General features: G+C 44.1%; 1 protein-coding gene across 2 annotated transcripts in view; it reads right to left on the bottom strand.

Moving 5' to 3' along the window:
* Positions 1-3,852: 3,852 nt before the first annotated feature.
* C8B (complement C8 beta chain) overlaps positions 3,853-21,976 on the bottom strand; it is a 42,950-nt gene continuing 24,826 nt past the window's right edge. For both annotated transcript variants that reach the window (XM_006048265.4, XM_025288635.3), the window contains 5 exons: positions 20,872-21,000; positions 18,225-18,388; positions 10,089-10,242; positions 7,670-7,738; positions 3,853-4,417 (listed from right to left, as the gene is read on the bottom strand). In XM_006048265.4, the coding sequence (XP_006048327.3) occupies positions 4,266-4,417; positions 7,670-7,738; positions 10,089-10,242; positions 18,225-18,388; positions 20,872-21,000 (668 nt within the window). In that variant the 3' untranslated portion in view covers positions 3,853-4,265. The remainder of the gene's footprint in view (positions 4,418-7,669; positions 7,739-10,088; positions 10,243-18,224; positions 18,389-20,871; positions 21,001-21,976) is intronic.

Raw genomic sequence — 21,976 nt, 5'->3', positions numbered from 1 at the left:
AAGGCCACAGAGCTAGGAAATCACAGAGCCAGACAAGGATACAAAAGCAGCAGCGTGGCACCAGGGCACATACTTCTCAGCACAGCCTCACTCTGTCTCTGTTCGCCTGTTTCCAGCTCTGCCCAAGAGGTCGTGGCGCTCCCCACACCTAGCCCCCCACCCCCACCCCCCACCAAGGAATCACAGCAAACTCACCCTTGAGTTTCTGAATCCCTCATCCCTTGGTATTGGAATTAACGCTCCAGAAAGACAACTCAAAGAGGAAGACAGCAAATAGAAACATCTGATTTCATGACAGCATCCAATAAACAGGGGTTCTCAAAGGTGTCAAGTGTACTATCCCGCGTGCTGCTGGTGGGGTTTAGGTGGTCATACTAGGTTTAATACTAATCCACAAAGGAGAAAATGAGGTGAAGACAGGATGTTGGAAGATTTTTTTCTAAGTTTTTCTTTATTCCTCTCCTACCTCTGCCGCACGCTGGGCAGGCTTTTTAACCCTCTTGAGTTTCGGTTTCTTCCTCAATATATATATGTGCTTCTCAGGTTTACATCACCAATGAAGACAGTTTTCAGCTCTCTTCCTCTGTAAAGTTTCCCTGGAGATTTCTGGTGGTCCCCTAACAAGGATTGTACTTTCAGCCTGACCTGCATCAACAATTTTCCTGCCTCTTTTGTTTTACTCTTCTTCTATAGTGCTGTTCCCCAAGCTGACTGGATGCACCCCCCGTCAGTGCTGTGTGGACGCCACACTCTCAAGGTCGCAGTACCCCAAATTTTATGATGCCACCATCATGTACCACCGATCCACTAAAGAATCTATCTGGCCTGGGATGGTTCTGCCCTTGGCCCCACTCACATTCCTTTTCATGAATTCATGCAACAATGACTTATTGTTGCCTGTTGTGCCAGGCCCTGTACTGGGTACTTGGGACACGTGAGTGCAGTAGATAGACACTATCTCTGCTTCAGGGACATGATATTTCAGAAGAATGGGAGACAGCAAACAAACTAAATACAGTATCTGGAGAGCCTGGAAACACTGGCAAATAGACAGCTGTCATTAAGGACATCTTCAACCTGTAAAACAAAATATGTCCAACAAGATGCTAATTACAAAGGTCCCCAGGGAGACCTGGCCAAGTGTCCTGAGGGCTTTCTGCTCCAGCCCCACTCTTCCCAGTGGGATTTTTTGTATATGTGCTTGGGAGCAGACCAGAGCCCTCTCCTTTAAAACAAAAATGCCATTTTCCTCTGGATTCTCTGCCAGCAGATGCTCTTCTCCCGGCCTCAGCATCTATGTTGATTTTCATAGTCAGCCCATTCGTGGCAAGTATCATGTTTCCCTTTGAAGCTTTCCCTACATGTCACCTGCTGACTGTATTAATATCTACCCCATCAAATTCAAATAAAGATTAAACGAGATGATGCAGGTTAAAAGATTTCATAAACAGAGTAGTGCTCTATAATTGGCAGCTATTATTATTACTACCATTGTGAAAATAATTATAATACTTACTATTCCCACAGAAGTTATATTATTATCCCAAGGTCACAGAGGAAGTGTAGACACAGAACTCCCTGTCTTGACATCAAGCACATGGCCGAGCCCCCAGCATTTCAGAGATTCACACTCTGAGATGCAAAACCCACCCACCCCCAGGTATCCCGGGCTGTGATCAAGCGTCCAGGACCACTGCCAGGCTACACACTGCCTGGCCCCGGGCCCCACGGATGCTGCAGCTCCTTCATGGGGATGCCGGTGTGAGCTACAGTTGCCAAGGTTTTCCAAAAGCACAGTCTGCATTTATTTTGTTTAATTCTTACATTCTGTTTCAGCCTCCTCCTAAATGCATTTGTTTGCAAAAAGAGCCACGAGGGGAAGTTCAGCCCACAAATAAGAATATAATTATTACACAGTTTAGCTGTGCCTGGGCGTCACCCGGGTATTCACCGGTGCTCTACAATTCAATTGTCTCTCCTTCAAGACTGTATTTAATAGGATAAACAATTTCTGCTAAATGCAATAAACGTGAACCTGCGCTGTCATCTCCATAATCAACTCAAATTTCCCATTAGAAGCGGTGGCTGTGATTGAGATTCAGAATTTAATTTGGCAGTGTTGCCTTCCACGTCCCTGTATCAGCTTCATGGGAGCCTGCCATCAACCCAAGACAGAACCTCTCTTCCCCATCTCTGGGGAATCTTAAAAGAAGATAGATTATAACACAAGAAAATTATACAGCCTCGGTATAATGAAAAAGATAAAACATTATTGGATTAGCCTGTTGAAATAACAGCAGACGGCAAAGCAATAATATTAAGCCAAACAAGGACCTGGACCCGTCAGTTCAATTGCAGGGGACATGAGGATGCAGAAGGCAGACAGAATGGACATGCGTGCTGCAGCAAGCCCTGAGCAGTAAAGGATCGGCTTCTTCTACATTTTTCTACTGACTCAGTTCCAGGGAGCTAGGTGGCATGATTGGTGGGTGCTCGGGACCTGTGCTTTGGTGTCATGGACATGTTATGGTCCTGGGTCCAAGTACCTAGCCCAGCGGCAAACTTACAGCAGATCACGTGGTTGAAAACAAATCGGTTGAAAATACACATGATGAACCAATTCACCTTCAATCAACTGTTTTGTTTTTCCCCCACCAATTTGATTTCAACAAATTCACATGATATGCAATCCAACAGGAAGTGCCTGAGAGCAAAGAAAATATTAACGGATGTTCTAATGAGATGGAATGAAAGAGAACAACAAAGCTTAAATGATCACTTGACTCAGTCTAAAAAATAAAAATATTTTGGTGCTTAGTAACCTAAAGATCAACTGTACTCTTATTCTCATCTTTAAGTACTTCCCTTCCCAAATGAGATTTTCACGAAAGCATGAGTGAGCAGACTACAGCGTACAGAGGCACAGAAGGTTTACACTGCCCATCACTCCACAGCCATCAGCTTGAACATTTCCTGATGTGTTTCCTCTTCCAACCACCACCTCTCTTTTTTTTTTTTTTAAACTGTCTCTCATTCAGTGATGAATTTCCCTTGTTCTTCTCTCTTGTTCAGCATCTTCTCTGGGTACCCATTCATGTCACAACAACTCAGCTCTGCCCCAGAACACACACTTATTTCCCGTGCTCGGCATCAAAAGGAGCTGAGGAACCTGGATCCATGCTCTTTGGGATGCAGTGGGTGGGGATTTGTCAATCACTCACACACACACACAGTACCTTCTTCTACATTTCATAAGAAATTCCTTGTTAATCCAATGTCCAATACGGAGAGGAGGGGAGCATCACTGTTAAGAGTTTAAAACTCTGGAGCCTGAGTGCCCAGGTTTGCAGTCCAGCTCCCCCACTCCCTAACTGTATAACCTTGGAGAAGTAACTGAACTCTTCCAAGCTGGCTCTCCTGCTGTTTGCTGCTGCTGCTGCTAAGTCATTTCAGTCATATCTGACTCTATGCGACCTCATAGACGGCAGCCCACCAGGCTCCCCCGTCCCTGGGATTCTCCAGGCAAGAACACTGGAGTGGGTTGCCATTTCCTTCTCCAATGCATGAAAGTGAAAAGTGAAAGCAAAGTTGCTCAGTCGTGTCTGACTCTTTGTGACCCCATGGACTGTAGCCCACCAGGCTCCTCCATCCATGGGATTTTCCAGGCAAGAGTGCTGGAGTGGGGTGCCATTGCCTTCCCCGTCCTACTGTTTAATAGGGCTAATAAAGTATCCACCTTATAAGGTCTTGAGGATGGAATGAATGAATAAATGCACTGAGCACCATGGCTGGCACATACTAATCATTCAATAAACCTGAATTCCCAACTGACATGATGAATGAGACAGTATGTCCTCAGGATAGGAGCAGTTTAATATCTATTCAAGGATCCATCACTGGGAACCTACTCTGTGCAGGTCACTGGTGGATAGTGGGACTTTCACATAGACAACTTCCAACACAATCCCAGCTAGTAGTAAATGTGAGTAAAATAAAATTGCTGAGCTGAGCAAAGTGAAGATTATCAGGATGGTTAAGCCTTTCAGGAGACCCTAATTACTGTTTAACTTACTATTTGTTCAAATCAATGTGCACTTGACAAATAATATCTTTATTTTAAACATTCTGAATGGCACAGCCCTCCACCCATGGGCCAGCTCCAAATGGGAGCAGGTGTGGGGCTGAGCTGGCTTGATTTCTAAGGGCTCAGCACTTATGCTGCGTTGAACCCACAGGAGCATCACCTGCTAAATGCTTTTCCTTCCTTAACAGTTAAGTGTTTCTGAAGCAGGGCCCGAGCAGGGGGTGCCCCCATTTCCAGGAGGTGGATTGGTGCACTGCCTTTGTCTTGTTTTATGTCCTCCAGAACATGGAGACCAGTTTGACCAGCAATTCCACTTCCCATCGATGGGGACATCTATAAGAAAGAAGGTCAATGAATGTTAATTAGCCTTTATTATACACTAGTGCCCTACAGGAGGGGTGAGGTATATAAACCCTAGGGCACTGGGAATCTGAATCTCTGATCTCCCCACTCCAGTCCACTCTCCTTCTTTTAGGCCACTAGCTCACTATGCTCCTTTCAACCACAGGGCCTTTGCACATGCTGTTCTCCTGGCCCCAAATACCCTTCTCTCCTCTGTTCCTCTGGTCAATCCTATTCATCCTTCAGATCTCAGTTTAAGTGTTATTTCTGCAGGGAAACCTTTCCTGATTCCTAATTCCCCATCAATATTTCATATTTTAAGCTCTCAGAGCATTTTGTAGCACTTACAATAGAAACAGACGATTCAAATGATGTTGGTCTTTCTAAAGAGCAATCTCCATGGTGAGAGGAATTATATTTGATTTTCCCACCACTGAATGAACTCCAGCACCTAAACTGGCACATAGGAATCCCTGAGTCCATATTAGTAGAATAAATGGTTTCTAGCTTAGACACTTCCAAGGTATACAATGCTAGATGGTTAACTTCTTCTCAGCATATCAAATGGGAGCTCTGTTATCCACAGTGGTCGTTGAGTGCTTTCAGTGAAGTGATAACACCGTGCTCACTCCTCCTTGACATTTGCCTTTCCCTTTAGGATTTCTGGTTGTTGATGAGACTGGAAAATAGTCAATTACATTCACCATGATGGATATGCACATGGCCGAGCCTCTGACTTGCAGTGTAGTTCTGGGTACATTATTTAATATCTCTGGGCCTCACCATTGGTAACATGAGATATCAGGAGAAGGAGATTTCCAAGGTCTCCTGCAACCAGTGGAAATCCTGTGATTTTTGTCATTATACTCTTACTGGACAGATCACTGTCAGGGGTCTGGTTGAGATATAGCAGGAGAGGGGGTGAAGAAACCCCTGAACCCTTTACTGGGGAGGAGGGCAGAGCAGGCACCAAGATCAAAGGCAACAGAGACAAGCTCACTGGACCTGAAACTGGGTCCCTATATCTACCATGTGGGCAAGTTAATTAGGTGCCTACTGAACCTCAGATTCTTCATCTATAAAATGGGGGTATTGGCAGTATCTACTTCATGAGGTTATTGAGAGGATGAAAGTATTTAATATACTTGAAATAAAAATTAACTATATATTTTGCTCCAGAACAAATATTTATTTTGCTCTTCTGATGGGTTAGGCATCCTTCCAAGTGCTTTTTATGTCTCAAGACAGACTCAAGATAACTCTTTGAGATAGTTAACACATTACTGACCAGGGGATTTTTGCAGAAACTAACACATGTGACATTAATATTGCATATGTGTACATGCATGCGTGCTCAGTCGTTCAGTCATGTCTGACTTGATGGACTGTAGCCTACCAGGCTCCTCTGTCTAAGGGATTATCCAGGCAAGAATACTAGAGTAGGTTGCCATTTCCTCCTTCAGGGGAGCTTCCTGACCCAAGGCTCAAACCCATGTCTCTAGTGTCTCCTGCACTGCAGGCAGATTCTTTACCACTGAGCCATCAGGGAAGCATTAATATTGGGTTGACCAAAAACTTTGTTCAGATTGTTCCATATGTTCTTATAGAAAAATGTGAAAGAACTTTGTGGTCAACCCAATACATCTCTGGTCAATGATGTGTTAATATCATCATCTCCATTTTAAAAATGAGGAAATCAAGGCACAAAGAGGTCAAGTAATTTGCTATTAAATGATGAGATGGAATTTGAATCCATGCTGAGTCAAAGCCCTCACCAAGTTGTCGGCTACCAAATGGTGTGTGTGTGTGTGTGTGTGTGTGTGTGTGTGTGTGTGTGTGTGCGCGTGTGCGCGCGCGCGCACGCACGCACGCTCAGTTGTTGTCATATCTGATTCTTAGTGACCCTGTGGACTAGGCAAGAATACTAGACTGTACTGCCATTTCCTCTTCCAGGAGATCTTCCTAGTGGAGAATTTAATACATGTTTGGTATTTTTATTGGATATGCCATTTCTTTTTTTAATGGTATCACCAAAAATGCACAGAAAGGAAAAGAAACAGGCGGGGGTGGGGGATAGGCGGTGTTAAGAATTCTTAGATAATAAACTGGCTTAAAAAATGGTAATCCAGTCTTTCAGTTGTTAATTAAACAGCAGTAACTGTGTGGGAACCTGAGGACTCAGAGATATAAACAGGACATGATCCCTACTCACAGACAGGGAGGGAGACACACACAACCCAAAATAGAATGTGCTAAGAGCTATAATAAACACATGTTCGAAGTCCTATGGGATCCCACAGTAGAAATTAATTCTACTTGGGTTAGAATAATTTTTACAGAAGAAAGGGCATCTGTGTTGGATTTTGAGGGTTGAATAGGAGTTCACTTTGCTAAGTCACTTCAGTCATGTCCGACTCTGTGTGATCCCATAGATGGCAGCCCACCAGGCTCCCCCATCCCTGGGATTCTCCAGGCAAGAACACTGGAGTGGGTTGCCATTTCCTTCTCCAATGCAGGAAAGTGAAAAGTGAAAGGGAAGTTGCTCAGTCATATCTGACCCTTCGCGACCCCATGGACCAGGCTCCTCCGTCCATGGGATTTTCCAGGCAAGAGTACTGGAGTGGGGTGCCATTGCCTTCTCCAAGGAGTTCACTACATTAAAAAAAAAAAAAAAAGAAAGAAACATTCCAGGATGATTTGAAGAGATGACTTGCGGCTGCCATGCGTTAGCAGTCTTGTAACATGGAGTACTCTCAGTTGTGAAAATATAAAGTCAGGAGTCAAGATGGATCTCAAGGGCTTCCCTGGGGGTCCAGTGATTAAGAATCCACCTGCCAATGCAGGGGACATGGGTTCAAGCCTTGGTGGGTCCAGTAAGATCCCACATGCAGCAAGGCCACTAAGCCCAGGTGCCACAACTACTGAGCCTGGCTGTTGCAACTACTGAAGCCCACTCTTTGTGAGAGCCCAAGCTCCACAAGAAGCTATCACAATGAGAAGCCCGCACCCCGCAATGAAGAATAAGCCCAGCTCCTTGCAACTAGAGAAAGCTTGCACTCACATCAGTGAAGACCTGGCGCAGCCAAAACAATAAACAAATAAAGCTTAAAAAAAAAAGACGGATCACAAGTTCATAGTGTCCAGTTCCCTAGTCTATGCCCTGACTTTGCTCTTACCCTTTTGAATTATTTTCTGGACTTCCCTAGACTTTCCTTTCCCAACCCACCCTCACAGACTCCTTACTTTTCCGGTGTGTGACTTCACAGGCCGAGCCTTGGAATCCAGCGGGACAGATGCACTCACAGCGTGTTCCTGTGAAGACAAGGCGGAGAAAACGTGAATCATGCCATGTGAAACACAGAGCTCCTGGAGTTCAACCCTCCCTCCACTTCACAGCTTTTCCATTAGGTTAAAATAGGACGAACGTTTAACTGAATGGTTTGAAATAAGAAGGTTCAATGCCAAGAATACCCACTCCTTTCTTGAAGGTCCTTTGCTCATGAAAGGGTGTTTATTCCACCACAGAAAATGATGTAGAGCTACTGAGAAAAATTACCCATTAGCTGACCTTTGACCTAAACTTATGGATTTTGGGGGTCAGAAGATACATTACTGAGGTCATTGGGGCCAGTGGTCACTGGTGCTCAATTTCACATCAAGTAATTTCCTTGTCTTTGCTTGAACACCTCTAGTGATGAAGAACTCACTACTCTTGGACGTCTCATGCTACCTTGGGCTTCCCTTGTGGCTCAGCTGGTAAAGAATCCACCTGCAATGCAGGAGACCTGGGTTCAAACCCTGGGTTGGGAAGATCCCCTGGAGAAGGGAAAGGCTACCTACTCCAGTATTCTGGCTTGGAGAATTCTACAGACTGTATAGTCCATGGGGTCGTAAAGAGTGGGACACATCTGAGCGACTTTCACTTTCTTTCACTTTTCACTTTTATGTTCCCTTTGGTCGGTTCTGACATTTTAGAAATTATTCTTTATGTTAATCTGTCACATGTCACCCTGGAGCTTCTCTCACATCAACCACATGAACTCTTTTTACAGGACTTTACAGGCCAGGCCCTTTCAGTCTCTGGCTTCCTTTTCTTCCTCACCTCCAAAGTAGAGCCTCCAGGGAGTCCCAGTCTCTAGGTCCAAATTACACACAAGGCAAGGGGGATTTCAGCAACCCTAGATCAAAATCTGGAGCAGGTGAATGGATCCTACTTCCTGCTGAACTGAGCCTCACTTACAGGTCCTGTTCCTGAAGGAGAACTCTCCATCCTTAGGCTGTCACTTATGCCTGCTTTGCTCATCTCCATCCCCTCTGAGAAGCTAGATACACATCCATCCATCTCAGCTGAGCAGGTGGGATCTTTCTCCCCGAGAACAGATCTCCTCTCATGTCCCCTCTGTTGAGCTCACTCTACCCACATGAGTTCTGCCGGTTGGCTCCCTAGGCTGGGATCTGCCGTACCCAGGTGCTCTTGGCACCCTGTTTCAGCATTATGCTGGACCAGACCCTTCCTCAGCCCATCTAACAGCAGACAACCCCAGGCCCCAGCCCTGCCCATGTTTACTCTGCCCACTGCGGTGACCCTGGATGTGACCCTCAAGTTAGCAATGAAGTTCTCATGGCCCATCTATGCTGCCACCTCTCCATCCTCCAATTGTCTCACCATGTATTGGTCAGGATATGCAGGAGGGGTTTCCCCTGCTCGGCCCAGGGAGGGCCTTTTGTCTGACCAGGAGTCCCTCCCCACTCCCTGTTACAGGCGATAGCATCTCAGCTTGTCCCTGCCTTCAGTTTAATGCTTTCCCTTGTGGCTAGAACCTAGGTATCCTGACAGCCCAAGCAGCCTCTTCTAGCTGCCTGCATTCTGACTTCCTGGTCCTAACACTGGTACATTTTAATGCAACCTTTGGGTCAAGTCTAGCTCTCCTGCTAGTCTAAAAGCTCTGCAAAATCATGGATTCTGTCTGCCAGTGAATTCAGCTGTGGAACAGCTGCCCAACTTTCACTGTACACCGAATTATCTGGTAGGCTTTTTAAAAGGCCAGTCCCAGTGATTTGCTTTCACTGTTTTGGGCTGAGGCCCAGGGCTTTGTGTCTGTGAAAAGGTCCCTGGGTGATTCTCACATGCACCTTGACAGGAGCATCGTGCACCTTGCCATTAGTGCCACCTGAGTACAGGCGCCTCCTTAGGCCAACCCCACCTCACTGTGCTCCAGGAAGGTGGGGACTTTAGCAATGGTGAGTCACACCCCAGCCACAAATTAGAACTACCAGAAGAGGAGAGGGTTTAGCCATCCTGATGAGGGTCTCTTCCCTAGAGTTTCATGTGATGATCACATTTGGGGCTCTAGCATCAGTAGTTCTAAAGATCCCCAGTGGTTCTAATGCCCAACAAGGGTGGAGAAGCTCAGCTTTAAAAGGCTCCAAATGGCCAGGGGCTCATATTTTTTTCCTCTGAGACAAAGAAGGGAGCTTTATGACAGTCCCTGGAGCTTGAGACAGAGGACCGGGGAAAGACCTAGAAATTGCCCTGGAGACACACATCAAACCTTGACCTAGAAACACACCTCTGGAAGCTGTGTGGATCTGACAACGTGATCTGGCCCCAGAACCAGCCCATCCAGATGGTAGCTTCTACAAATGACACTGGAAACGGTACCTTTCAGGACAGGGACTCCATTCCCCTGGCAGGGAGCACACTGGCAGGAGTCGACTTCCTTCTGGAACTCCTCCAGGGCCTTCCTCATGTTCTGCTTCACTGTGCTGGAATAGGCAAAGTCTGTGGCTGTCACCAGTTCATACAGAGGCATTACCTGGGAAAGGAGCAAAGGCATTGATTTCAACAGAATACATTGGTCATATAGTAACAAAAGCCCAAAGTAAGGCTCCATAGGAATGGGCAGGTTTGGTGCATGCAGATCACAGTGGATTCATATGGAACTGGATGGACAGTACAGCACGTAGATGGACACCCCATCCTTTCTCTTTCCCATCCCACCCAATAGCCACAAACAAGCCCATTCAAGTTCAGGTCAACAAACACTTGCTGAATACCTTCCAAGTGCCAGGCATGAAGCACAGTAAGGAATAAGATAAAATCCCCACTTCACTCCCCCAGAACTCAGCATCTAGAGATACAGACAGTTGTACTAACGGATACTTACAGAACAGTGGTTACAGGTAACAGTGGTAACTTGTAATGGGTAGAGAGGAAAATGAAGTCACTCAATCATGTGACTCTTTGCAACCCCATGGACTGTAGCCGGCCAGGCTCCTCCGTCCATGGGATTTTCCAGGTAAGAATATTGGAGTGGGTTGCCATTTCCTTCTCCAATTGCAGGACAGTAACCAGGGTAGAGAGGAGGAGCTTGTTAATCTCTCTTTGGTGGGAGAGGGGAGGTGATTTGCAAGCCGCTCTTTGGAAGTATTATAGGAGCCCTGTTCCAGCAATACCTCCACCCCAAACCTGTGAAAATCCTTCATGTCATGCAAGAGCCACCATTAGGGAAACTTCCCCTGAGCTCTGAAGCTTCCAGAACACCTTCCTACTATGAAATGCTCAGCATACTGTCTACACTACTCATCCAATGCAAATTCTACCTCTTTTCTCCCTTGTGGTCAATGTTTTGGGCTGAAGTCCCTTTTCCTTCATCTCTAAATAGACTGTAAGCTCCTGAAGATCAGACCTATATACTGCTCAGCTGTGTCTGGAGGGTTCATCCCCAAGCTTAGTGAGAGTGGCTAATAAGAGTGGGTAGAAGGATGAAAATGGAATGGGAGGCCTCATTAGGGTAACAGCAGCTGGCATGGAGGCCAGGGTGTGGCAAGCAGAGAGAAAGATATTCTCAGTGGGCATGGCAGTGTCTGAGAGCAGGAGGCCACAGATATTTGTGGCCTTGGAAAAGACAGAGGCAAAGTCCAAAGAGGTAGTTAAACATGTTCAGAGCCTCTTGGCTCAGAGTTTCAGCTCCAGGGTCAGGTTTCTCGCCAGATTTTGTTTGTGATCCTGCGCTAATCCAGCCCTGGAGAGTTTAGGGTCCATCTAAACACAGGCAATCATGCCTAATAGAAGCCTCCAGTGGGAAGAAAATTGCTTCCATTTCTTAATGCATCTGATGCTGACCTTCACTCCAGTGGGCAAAGCAAGGCCCCTTGGTGGTCCCATTGTCTCACCGTTTTGTGGTCAATGAATTGATCCAGAGGCTGTTTGCAGAATGGTCCAGCTTCTGGCCACACATGGTGGGTAGGCGGGGGTACATAGGGGGTTGCTGTACACCCACAATGAGCTCCTCCAACAGCCTGCTCTCCCTGCCAGAGCACCTCGAAAGGCTGCCTTTAACCTGCTTTTAACCTACCAGGCATTTTCCTACTAGTTCTAAGATCTGCTCCAGGAGATGAAGTCAGTGGCACTGTGTGCCAGGGGCTGTGCTATGATCCTCCTTCATCCTCGCACGGGAGCAATTACCAGCGCCATTTCAGGTGAGGTTAGGTTGACGAACTGATTGAATAGCGGTGCCAGGACTCTAATCCCAAATCTGTGCTTCTCCTACTAGTTCATGAAAACTGGTTAAAAATGGTGATTATTCTCCTTTCCCAACCTCTATCCCAGGGTTCTCCAGGACAGTCTGCTTTGGGACTTGGCAGCAATTCCTAAGATTCCCTCCACAGTTTCCTTCTTAACTTAATGTGGCTCACTTGTCTTTTTTTTGGTTTGCTGGTTCCTTTTTCCTGTCTTTTTCTCTTTTGTCCTCTTCTTCTTTCCTCCCTTCCTCCCTCTTTCTTCTACATCTCTTCCCCAGACACCCAATCCTAACTACTCACATTGATCATTGGTTCCTCAGCACACCTGCACTCATGAAAACTGTTGATTACATTGCTGCACAGAGATGGTGGTGGTTGTTCAGTCGCTAAGTTATGTCCGACTCTTTGCGACCCCCTTAACTGCAGCACGCCAGGCAGGCACGGTCTATAAAACTCCCTGCAGGTGTCTATGATGGACCCTGGTGATTGGCATTCTTGATTATTGCCATAGCCAGCATTCATTAGTTGCTGAACTAAAAACATATGTGATCTAACTTAATCTTCACAACAATCTTGGGAATCAGGTAAACTTCTGTATCTCCATTTTATAGATGGCAAAGCTGAGGCACAGAAAACTTAAAGAAATTTACCAGAGTAACACTCGGTAAGCAGCAGCAGATATGAACTGTTACCATTGTGATTTGTGCCCTTTCAGAATATATTTTTGGAAGGGTAGATGGACAGATACTTATACCAAATTGATGGCATAAGAAAAGCACATGTTTACATTCCACTTTTTTCACTTAATGTCATATTATGAACATTTTCCTATGCTATTCAATAACCCTTGATAAAATGATTTTCATGACTACAGGGTATCCTGTTGTCCGGTGGACTACAATGTATTCAACTATACTCTGTTATTGAATCTTTAGATTGCTTCCACTTTTATGTTTCCTTTGCTACTACAAATATGGTTGTCCTCCCTTATCAGTCAGGATACATTCCAAGACCCTTGATGATTGCCCAAAACCATGAGGAGCACCAAACTCAACATATAGTATGTCTTTTCCTATACCCATATACTATGATTAATTTATGAACTAAGCATGATGAGAGATTAACAATGGGAACTAAAAATAGAACAATTATAACAATACTCTGTAATAAAAGTCCTGTGAATGTGCTCTCTCTGTCTCTCAAAACATCTGATTGTACTGTAGTACCCTTCTTCTACTTGTGATAACATGAGATCATAGCATGCTAGCGTGATCAGCTGAAGTGAGTGAACGACGGAGGCATCATGACATAGTGTCAGGCTACTGTTGATCTGCCATCAGAAAGCTCACCTGCTTCGGTGGTCCTGGATTACTGACCCATGATCATGTCAGGGGTTGGATGTCAGGAGCAGATGGTGCTGATGGCTGGGGATCCCAGGTGGGGATGCAGTGGAGACAGAGCAAGATTTCATCCCACTAGTCAGAATGGCTTGCAATGAAAAACTGAAAAATTGCTTCTTTCTAAGAGTTTTCCATTTAATATTTTCAGATCATGGTTGACCATGAGTAACTGAACCTCAGAAAGCAAAACTTCAGATAAAGTGAGACTACAGCAGATAAAATCAGGCGGGCCTTTATAGATACATCTTTACCAATTTTTAAAATGATTTCTACAGACAATTTTTGCATTTAGGGTTATTGGATCAAACACTGTAAACATTGTTAATGTCTTGGATATATACAGTTAAATTCTTTTCCTAAAGGGATGTACCATTTTATAGTCCTATTTCATAATATAAAAGTTTCCATCCCATTGCTCCCAATAAGGTTGAGTATTAAAGATTTTTAATCATCATTAATCTGATAGGCAAAAGATACTTTGTATTGTTTAATTTTCATTTTTATTGCTGAGAAGTTAAAATTTTGCTTATTTATCATCTGAGTTCTTCTGAGAGTTTTCTATTTCTTTGAGATATTTTTCTTATAAACAGTATCATTCCTTACACATGAAAGATTTCACGTGCGGCAAATTATTTTGTTGTTGTGTTACCTTCCACTTAATAATATTTGTGGGTTTCCTTATTTGAAATTCAGAATTTATTACTTCAAGTGAGATCTGACAGTCTAAGTCCGAAATATCTTACTGATTCTTGCTACCACGGCATCTACATTTTAAACCTTCTGTTAATCAGAGTAACCTGCTTTTAGAGAATCTTTGAATAAATTGCTTCAGTAAAGTGTAATGGTCATTATCACTGTTTACCAAATGAATCAGCTTCTTTTCCTTCTGGGCACTTGGCAGGATTGCTTTTCCCTGAACCATCCTTAAGGGCAGGTTTGCAACGTGACTTTTTCTAAGCTGTGAGAGGTAAGCAGAGGGAGCATCCCTTCCAGGTTGAAGCTTTGGCAGGAGATTGTGGTGAATTTTCCCAGTCCCTTACCATTGCTGTGATGGCAATGGCAGAGAAGAGATTGCAGAGAAGGCAGTGGCACCCACTCCAGTCCTCTTGCCTGGAAAATCCCATGGACAGAGGAGCCTGGAAGGCTGTAGTCCATGGGGTCACTAAGAGTCTGACACGACTGAGCGACTTCACTTTCACTTTTCACTTTCATGCATTGGAGAACGAAATGGCAACCCACTCCAGTGTTCTTGCCTGGAGAATCCCAGGGACAGGGGAGCCTGGTGAGCTGCCCTCTATGCGGTCGCATAGAGTTGGACACGACTGAAGCGACTTAGCAGCAGCAGCAGCAGCTGTGATGATATTGGGGGCACATGACAAGATAAAACCTCCACTGCCCAGATCCCACAGTGATATTCAGAAAAGCCTCTTTACCAGTATACTTTGGACATGAATGTGACTGAGCAATAAACTTTTGCTGGACTAAGTCGTTGAAATTTGGGGCTGTTTCATGGTGGCATAACCGAGGCTCTCCTGATGCCTCATTTGAACCACTCAGCACTGTATTTTCCCTTCTACACTTGGTCATGCCATGTTCTGTACCATGGAGTCTCCATCAGCCTGAACCCCAGACCACAACCTTGCCACCCCAACCACAATGGATATGTCCATGGATGACAGACTTTGTGACTAAGGTTGACAATGAAATATAGTATTCTGAGTTAAATTTGAATTTCAGTTAAGTAACAAATGAAATTTTAGTATAAAGTGAAAAAGTGTTAGTCACTTAGTCATGTCTGACTCTTTGCCATGGACTGTAGCCCGCCAGGCTCCTCTGTCCATGGGATTTCCCAAGCAAGAACACTGGAATGGGTTGCCATTTCTTTCTCCAGGGGATCTTCCCAACCCAGGGATCGAACCCAGGTTTCTTGCACTGCAGGCAGATTCTTTACCATCCGAGCCACCAAATATGTTGCATGAAATATTTGAAAGATGCTTATCCTAAAAAAAATATTCCTTATTTGTCTGAAGTTCATAATTATTTGGACATCCTCTATTGCCAGGCTCCTTCAAATGTCTTGGGGAATTTTTTCATCCTTTAAAGACCATTTCACTGGGACACAAGCTTTTTCCTTCATGGTTGTCACTCTACAATCTTTAGGCATTTAGCACTGCGAATAATTCTAAGATCAGTACGACTTCTATTTCTGTAGGATCTATTTGTTCCTCAAAGTAAAAAATTTCACCATGCTGTGTTTCAGTATTGTTTTATCTTCAGTACTTTTGCCTGCTTTTCAATGAGCTGTTCATTTTGCATTATCAGCTCAGGGAAGTTTCCCTTATTATGTGCTTGATTAATGCATCTTCACATTCACTCCTGTATCTTTCTCAGGAAGAATGCTCTGGGTTTTAGATTTCCACTGCTGTACTCTGTGTCCATCATATTTCTTTTATATCATTGTTTTAATCTCTTTGTCTTTTGCTTCTGCATTATAGGAACATTTTTACAGCACCTTCCACATCACTGACTCAACTTTCTGCAGTGTCAATTCTGTTCTTTATAGTTTCCAATGTAGGTTTTGATTCTACTATTGTGCTTTTGGCTTCCTACATTCAGCCATTTCCCTTTTCATCTGATTAGTGTCTAAACATCTCGGCTTCTATTTTTTAGTTCATAAATTCTTTATTTTCTTATAATCACAAAGAAAATATATTGTAACGTTTACTTCTATGTTTAGATGTATGCTTGTCTATTTTATCTTGGATATAATCTCAATCTTTTGTGTTCAAAGTTCTCTATATATGTCCAGTGATTTCTCTACCTCTTCTTTGAAGAAAGCGCCATGTCTCTATATCTAATGTTCACCAGTAGACAATGTGAATGGGCTCTTCTCTGGTCTTCTTTCCTGCCTACCTGGCTCCTATAGGAACTGTGTTTCCAGATATTGATCTTTAAGACTGGTTTATGTACATGAGCCTTGGCCAGTACTCCGTGTCTAGGAATTACTTATCGAGTGGTCTCTGCTCTCTTGGAAAGCACTTGCTGCTCCAACTACCTGGTAAACTGATTGTGCAGAGAATTATTTTGAGATAATATGAAGTCATAAACAGTTTTCTCTTGCCAGAAAGAATCTGTGACTACAATAGATGTTTCCAACTCAAGTTAGGGATATATAGGAGAAATGCACAAAAGCTTTCAACAAATTCACCTCCGCCACTTCTGGAAACATCTCTGATTTTCTAATCTCTCCCCTTTCAGTCCCCACAACTCTTCACAGCACTATACTCATAGTAGATATGATACTTTTCAGGGCATCACATACATGCTGTGTGAAGCCTCTGTGCCATCAGTGAAGTACCACATCTCTGAGGATGGTGGCAGGTCTGAGATGCTTAGCACGCTAACATGTGCTCTCTCTCTTTCTCACAAACACACAAAACACACATCCCTTTATCATATCCCATGCTGCTGGATACTTGACATTCCCAATGCCCATGACGGCACTTCCAACCTAAATGGATAGGTAACCAGAGCAATCCATTAATTTGAAGTTTAAAACAAAATTCAGGTAAGATATCAGTAAAAAGTAAAGACCAGGGGTCTGTTTTTCCATGAACTCTCTTCTCTCCCATGCTTGTTTGTGATACCAACCAATGTCACCATGTCATTAGCCCATCCCAGATTTCTCTAGAGCCGCCTGCAAGCTATGGCTCACTTTACCTTTCTCGATGCTTGCCAGCAACTAAACCCTAAGTGTAACTACTGAATATGTGGCAGAGGAAAGGATTTGAATGGCAGCCTTCTTGTTCTGCAGCAACCATGCAACTGACATATAAATAAAGACACTGGGAAACTGCCAAGTTCAGGAACTGCACAGCCTCTCATCAGAGCTCCAGCCCCTTAACTCCTCTCCTTGGCTGTAAGAGTAAATCTCCGGAGGGTGGATGCTGGACCATCAATAATTGTACAGACAATGGCAAGAAGAGGTCCGTGTAAGATGGGACATGGACGCCGTGCTGAAGTGCCCACAGGCAAGGACCAACCCTGCTGATGTGTATGACAGCGCTGCTCTAGCTAACGTCTTTTTAGCTTAAGGTTGGAAAACTGCCATTGTTTGGGTGACAGGTGGTTGGGATCATTATTTTCTATTTACCAAACCCGCAGGAAAATTTGGAGGGGAGGGAAGAGGTCAACTTTTCAGGTCTGGACTCTTGAGCAGTCACAGACAGATGAAACCTCTGTGACCTTGATTTTTTATCAGCTGTAAAATGGAGATAAGCATACTAAATTTGCAGGCTCATGAGAATTAGATGAAATAACATTCCCAAAGTCCTTGGCAGAGTATCATGAACATGGTAGGTGCCCAAAACGTGTTGGTGATTACCATTATGTATTATGCTGTCCTGTAAAACAGTAATGCATCCATGGATCTTACTGCTCAGCACAGACTGCATTTTTCATCCTCGCACCCTCCTCTGTTCTCCTCCAGTGCCTCAGTTCCCATCACATCACAGAAACTTAGCAATGACTTGTTGGTCGCAGGAATAAATGTTTAAATGAACAAAGAACTAAATGAGGGATTCCCCAATAAACTGCAAACAATATTGATTTAAGAAGCTTGGAACTAGAAGCCGATGGTTAACTTACTTGAGCAACTTGGGAGCCCAAGTGAGAGGGAGTGAGGGGTCTCTAGCTGGTGTTGTGCAGAGTATTACAATCAGTTCACTCTGGATACATTTTCTACTCTAAGGTATCTATCTCAAGGTTAGGGCTTGTGTCTTATTGAGCTCTGTATTCTATACCCTGGCTCAGGGAAACCCTTCAGAAGCTGTTTTCTGAATAGAGGAAAGGATGGGTGGGGTGGGTGCGTGTACCTTAACTTTGATGATGTCCGGATTGTACTGCACTGCATCTCCCCATTCCTGCATCAGGTCCGCTGTTGGCAGCTCTCTGTATGCCAGGGCAGTGACATACTCACTCGCTCCTCCTCGTACAAGGACCACCAAGTCTTCCACCATGCTGTCTTTCTTGTTTCTGTCTGGAATGGATACGGAGCCCTGGCATGTCAGGGGATCCATTTTCACACCTTGAAATTTGCTGCAACCCACCTGACAACCTGGTGACTATAATGTTCAGGGAGGTCACCCTGGAGATGTAAGTGGGACAATACGCATCCCTGCCAGCAAGGGAGTCACAGTGCAAGGGCAAAGGGCAGAGCACTCAGTCATATATGACACAAGCTGGAGGCAGGACAAGAAAGTGTCCTGTAAGTGACAGTCGCTAAGTGAGCCTACAGAAAATAGCTGATAGACAGATACATACATACATACATAGGGACAGATCATAGATAGGTAAATAGACAAAGATTACTCATCATTTATGTGTCATCCACTAATCTAACGTTATACATGTACTAACTCACTTACTCTTCAGTATGAAATAGGAAGTATATAATCCTTCCTTTGCAGATACGAAATCTTAGGCACTAAGGGAAAGAATTCACTCCCCATACCACGCCCAGTCTCTGAGCTATACTACTTCTTTGTCTCATATGACAAAAGTGGGAAAATCTATAAGGTGTGAGCATGAATGTAATATATAGTCACTAAATAATGTCTACTGTTTTTATTTCTTTCAATGTCTACTGTTATTATTTTGACTTCTCAAGCAGTTTCCCAGGAAGCCCTCAATCATATCAGTAAGTCATGCCTATTCTAATTTTTCTTGTGCCCGAAGCCAAAGAAACTGGTATAAAATGACTATTCTACTCTGAGCTTGCAGCACTTGAGCATCATACAAACGGAGTCTTGTATACTACTGGTCAGACTGTAAATTGATACCTCCATTTCAGAAAAATCTCAGTATTACCTAGTGTAGAATAAGTACATGCTCTACAACCCAACAATTTCACTCCTGGGTACATTCCCTAGAGAATCCTTGCACATGTGCGTCAGAAGAATGTGTAAGAATGTTCATAGCAGCTCTGAATATAATGGCTTGGCACAGGAAAGAATCCAAATTTAACAACAGAAGGAACAAACTGATATATTCATACAATAAAATACTATGCAGCAGTGAAAAAGAAGTAACCATAGTTTTACACAAAAACATGAAATCAAAGAAAAACAAAATAAAAAAAAAACCAGAACTGAAAGATTATATTTGATCCATATAAAGTTCAAAAACAAGCAACTCTAAGTCATTGTTTTTATTTAGTTGCTAAGTCCTGTCCAACATTTTTGCAACCCCATGGATTGTAGCCCTCCAGGCTCCTCTGCCCATGGGATTTCCTAGGCAAGAATTCAGGAGTGGGTTGCCATTTCCTTCTCCAGGGGATCTTCCCAACCCAGGGATTGAACTCGCATCTCCTGCATTGGCAAGTGAATTCTTTACCACTGAGTTACCAGGGAAGCCCAACTCTAAGTCATAGAGGTTAGCAATACATGTAGGTGGTAAAACTATCATGAAAGGAAGGATGTCTTTAACAGAGACTTCAGGATGGTGTTATCTCCAAAGGGAGGGAGGAGTTGTAACTGATAAGGGTCCTGGGGTACTGGGTAATGCTCTATTCAGTAACTTGGATTGGGAGTGACTTTACAAGTTATCTTTGAAGAGCATGTATGTCTTCTGCCTGCCTCCCTATGTAGGATGCATGTTCCGATCCAGCCCCACCAAAATAAACAAACAACAGTATCCACTGCACATCAGCCACAAGAAACTCTTCTAGACCAGCAGTTCATTTCATTGTTGTTTAATTTTGTTTTGCTTTGGCTGTGGAACTCTTCAATCACATATGATCACAGAAATAAGGACAAGCTTAGTCTGTAGAGCAGATGAAGGAGAGTAGCTCAGGGTGCAGAAGAGGTCGGGACTAGAGCCCTGCTGATCCCTCCGTCTCCTACTCTACTTTAGGTGTTGATTCCAGCTCCCCTGTGTGGCCTCCAAGATCTCTGCTCCCAGATTGGCTCTAGCACTCACTCCTAGTCTCACCCACCATGTGAACTCTGCTACATGACTTGTGGCGTTGCCTGCTTTTCTAGTTTCCATCTTGCCCATTGCTTCAGGTAAGGACTAGCTGCCTCAACCGTATCCCCCACTGCCTCCACCTGGCTCCTACCTCTCCAGCCTAGACCATCCTACCTCTAGCCAGGCCACTTCCGGCCCCCAGAGCAAATTTTCATTGTTAGATTTTTTTTTCCCTCCCTAAAAGCAACCTTGATACCTTATTCCTCAGGTTGCCTGTTCCTGGAAGCCAGACCGAGTTTGGTGCTTATCACTGCCCGGTCCTTGATTTTTTAATTGTTTGCCTACTCATGTGAATATCATGAAGACAGGAAGGCCATCTTATTCATTTCTGCATACCAATACAATAGTAGGAGCTAGGTAGGTTTTTATTGAATGAATTAGTATTTTAATTGAAATGTCTTGGAATATGCAACCTTTAGCTTAAAGAGTGATGGTTCTGGGCTACTGGAGAAGGAAGGATGATAAGCAGAGAAGTCACATGCCCTTGCCACTCACCTTTTATCTCATTGAGAATGTCACTGCACTTGGCCTCCGACACACCCAGGTTCAAGTAGACATATTTTATGGAGACGCCGATTTTAAAATCATGTTTAGCACAGTCATGGATGTTCTTAAGAGAGTAATCTGAAGGAAGCAAGAAAAGAGGCTCATGACCTAAAGTGGCAGTTTGTCCTGGGCCTTTTCCTGTAGTCGATCCCTGACGCCAAACCCTTCCTGGAGGCCCTCAGGGACTCAGGTGTAAATTAACAGGTGGCCAGACTAGGGACAAGAAATGCAGCAGGCAGCTCCTGGCACCAGGCCAGAGACCCCATTTGAGATCAGCATCAACTTCCCCTTTCAGCTTCTACAGATACTCAGAGGGTTTTTGCCGCTCTCCAAAGGCAGGAAGAGCTCAGAGTCACTTTCTAAAAATATGGCTTCTTATCAAGTCTCTAGGTATCGATCCAGTGAATAGAGGCTGCTGTGAACTGTCCTTCCTTCTCTACTCTTTGATGTAGTACAAACAGTTACTTGGTTAGTTGAGATAATGTTTATGAAATGTCTGGTATAGTCCCTGGCAAAGAGAAGAACCAATTTCCCTTATTTCATCTTCATTTCTGGACCATTTCCCATCTATTCCTATCCAATTCTCCCCAGGGCACCTTCCCATCCTGGGCATGCTGAAGTCTTCCATATGACATATGAGCGCCTTTCTACAGCATTTGAGGTCAGGGAAAGGAGAGGAGAACAGCTTTAAAACCTGGGATTGCTGGGAACATTGATGTGGATCAGTTTTCCCCAAAGCATGTTCCCTGAAACATGAATCCCATGATGATATCTCTTATATTTCTTTAAGAGCAAGAATGACAAGAAACCAGGCTTATGCAGTCGAGTCAGTGTGATAAATGTGGTATCAAAAGTGATGGAGAGGTCACTTGATTTCAGTATGCCTGTGAAACTCTCAAAGTGGGATCTATTATGTTTCCACAACTTGATCATAGAACCTTTCTGTAGAAAGCAATCAGAGGAATTATGACAAGTACTTTTGAAACCTCTGGTATGGAGTACAGTACCCTTAATCTTGGCAAGACTGAGGGAGGCCACACTGACCTTAATTTAC

This window comes from Bubalus bubalis, chromosome 6, assembly GCF_019923935.1.
Source record: "Bubalus bubalis isolate 160015118507 breed Murrah chromosome 6, NDDB_SH_1, whole genome shotgun sequence".
NCBI lineage: Eukaryota > Metazoa > Chordata > Mammalia > Artiodactyla > Bovidae > Bubalus > Bubalus bubalis.
This window is presented reverse-complemented; position numbering and strand designations above follow the sequence as displayed.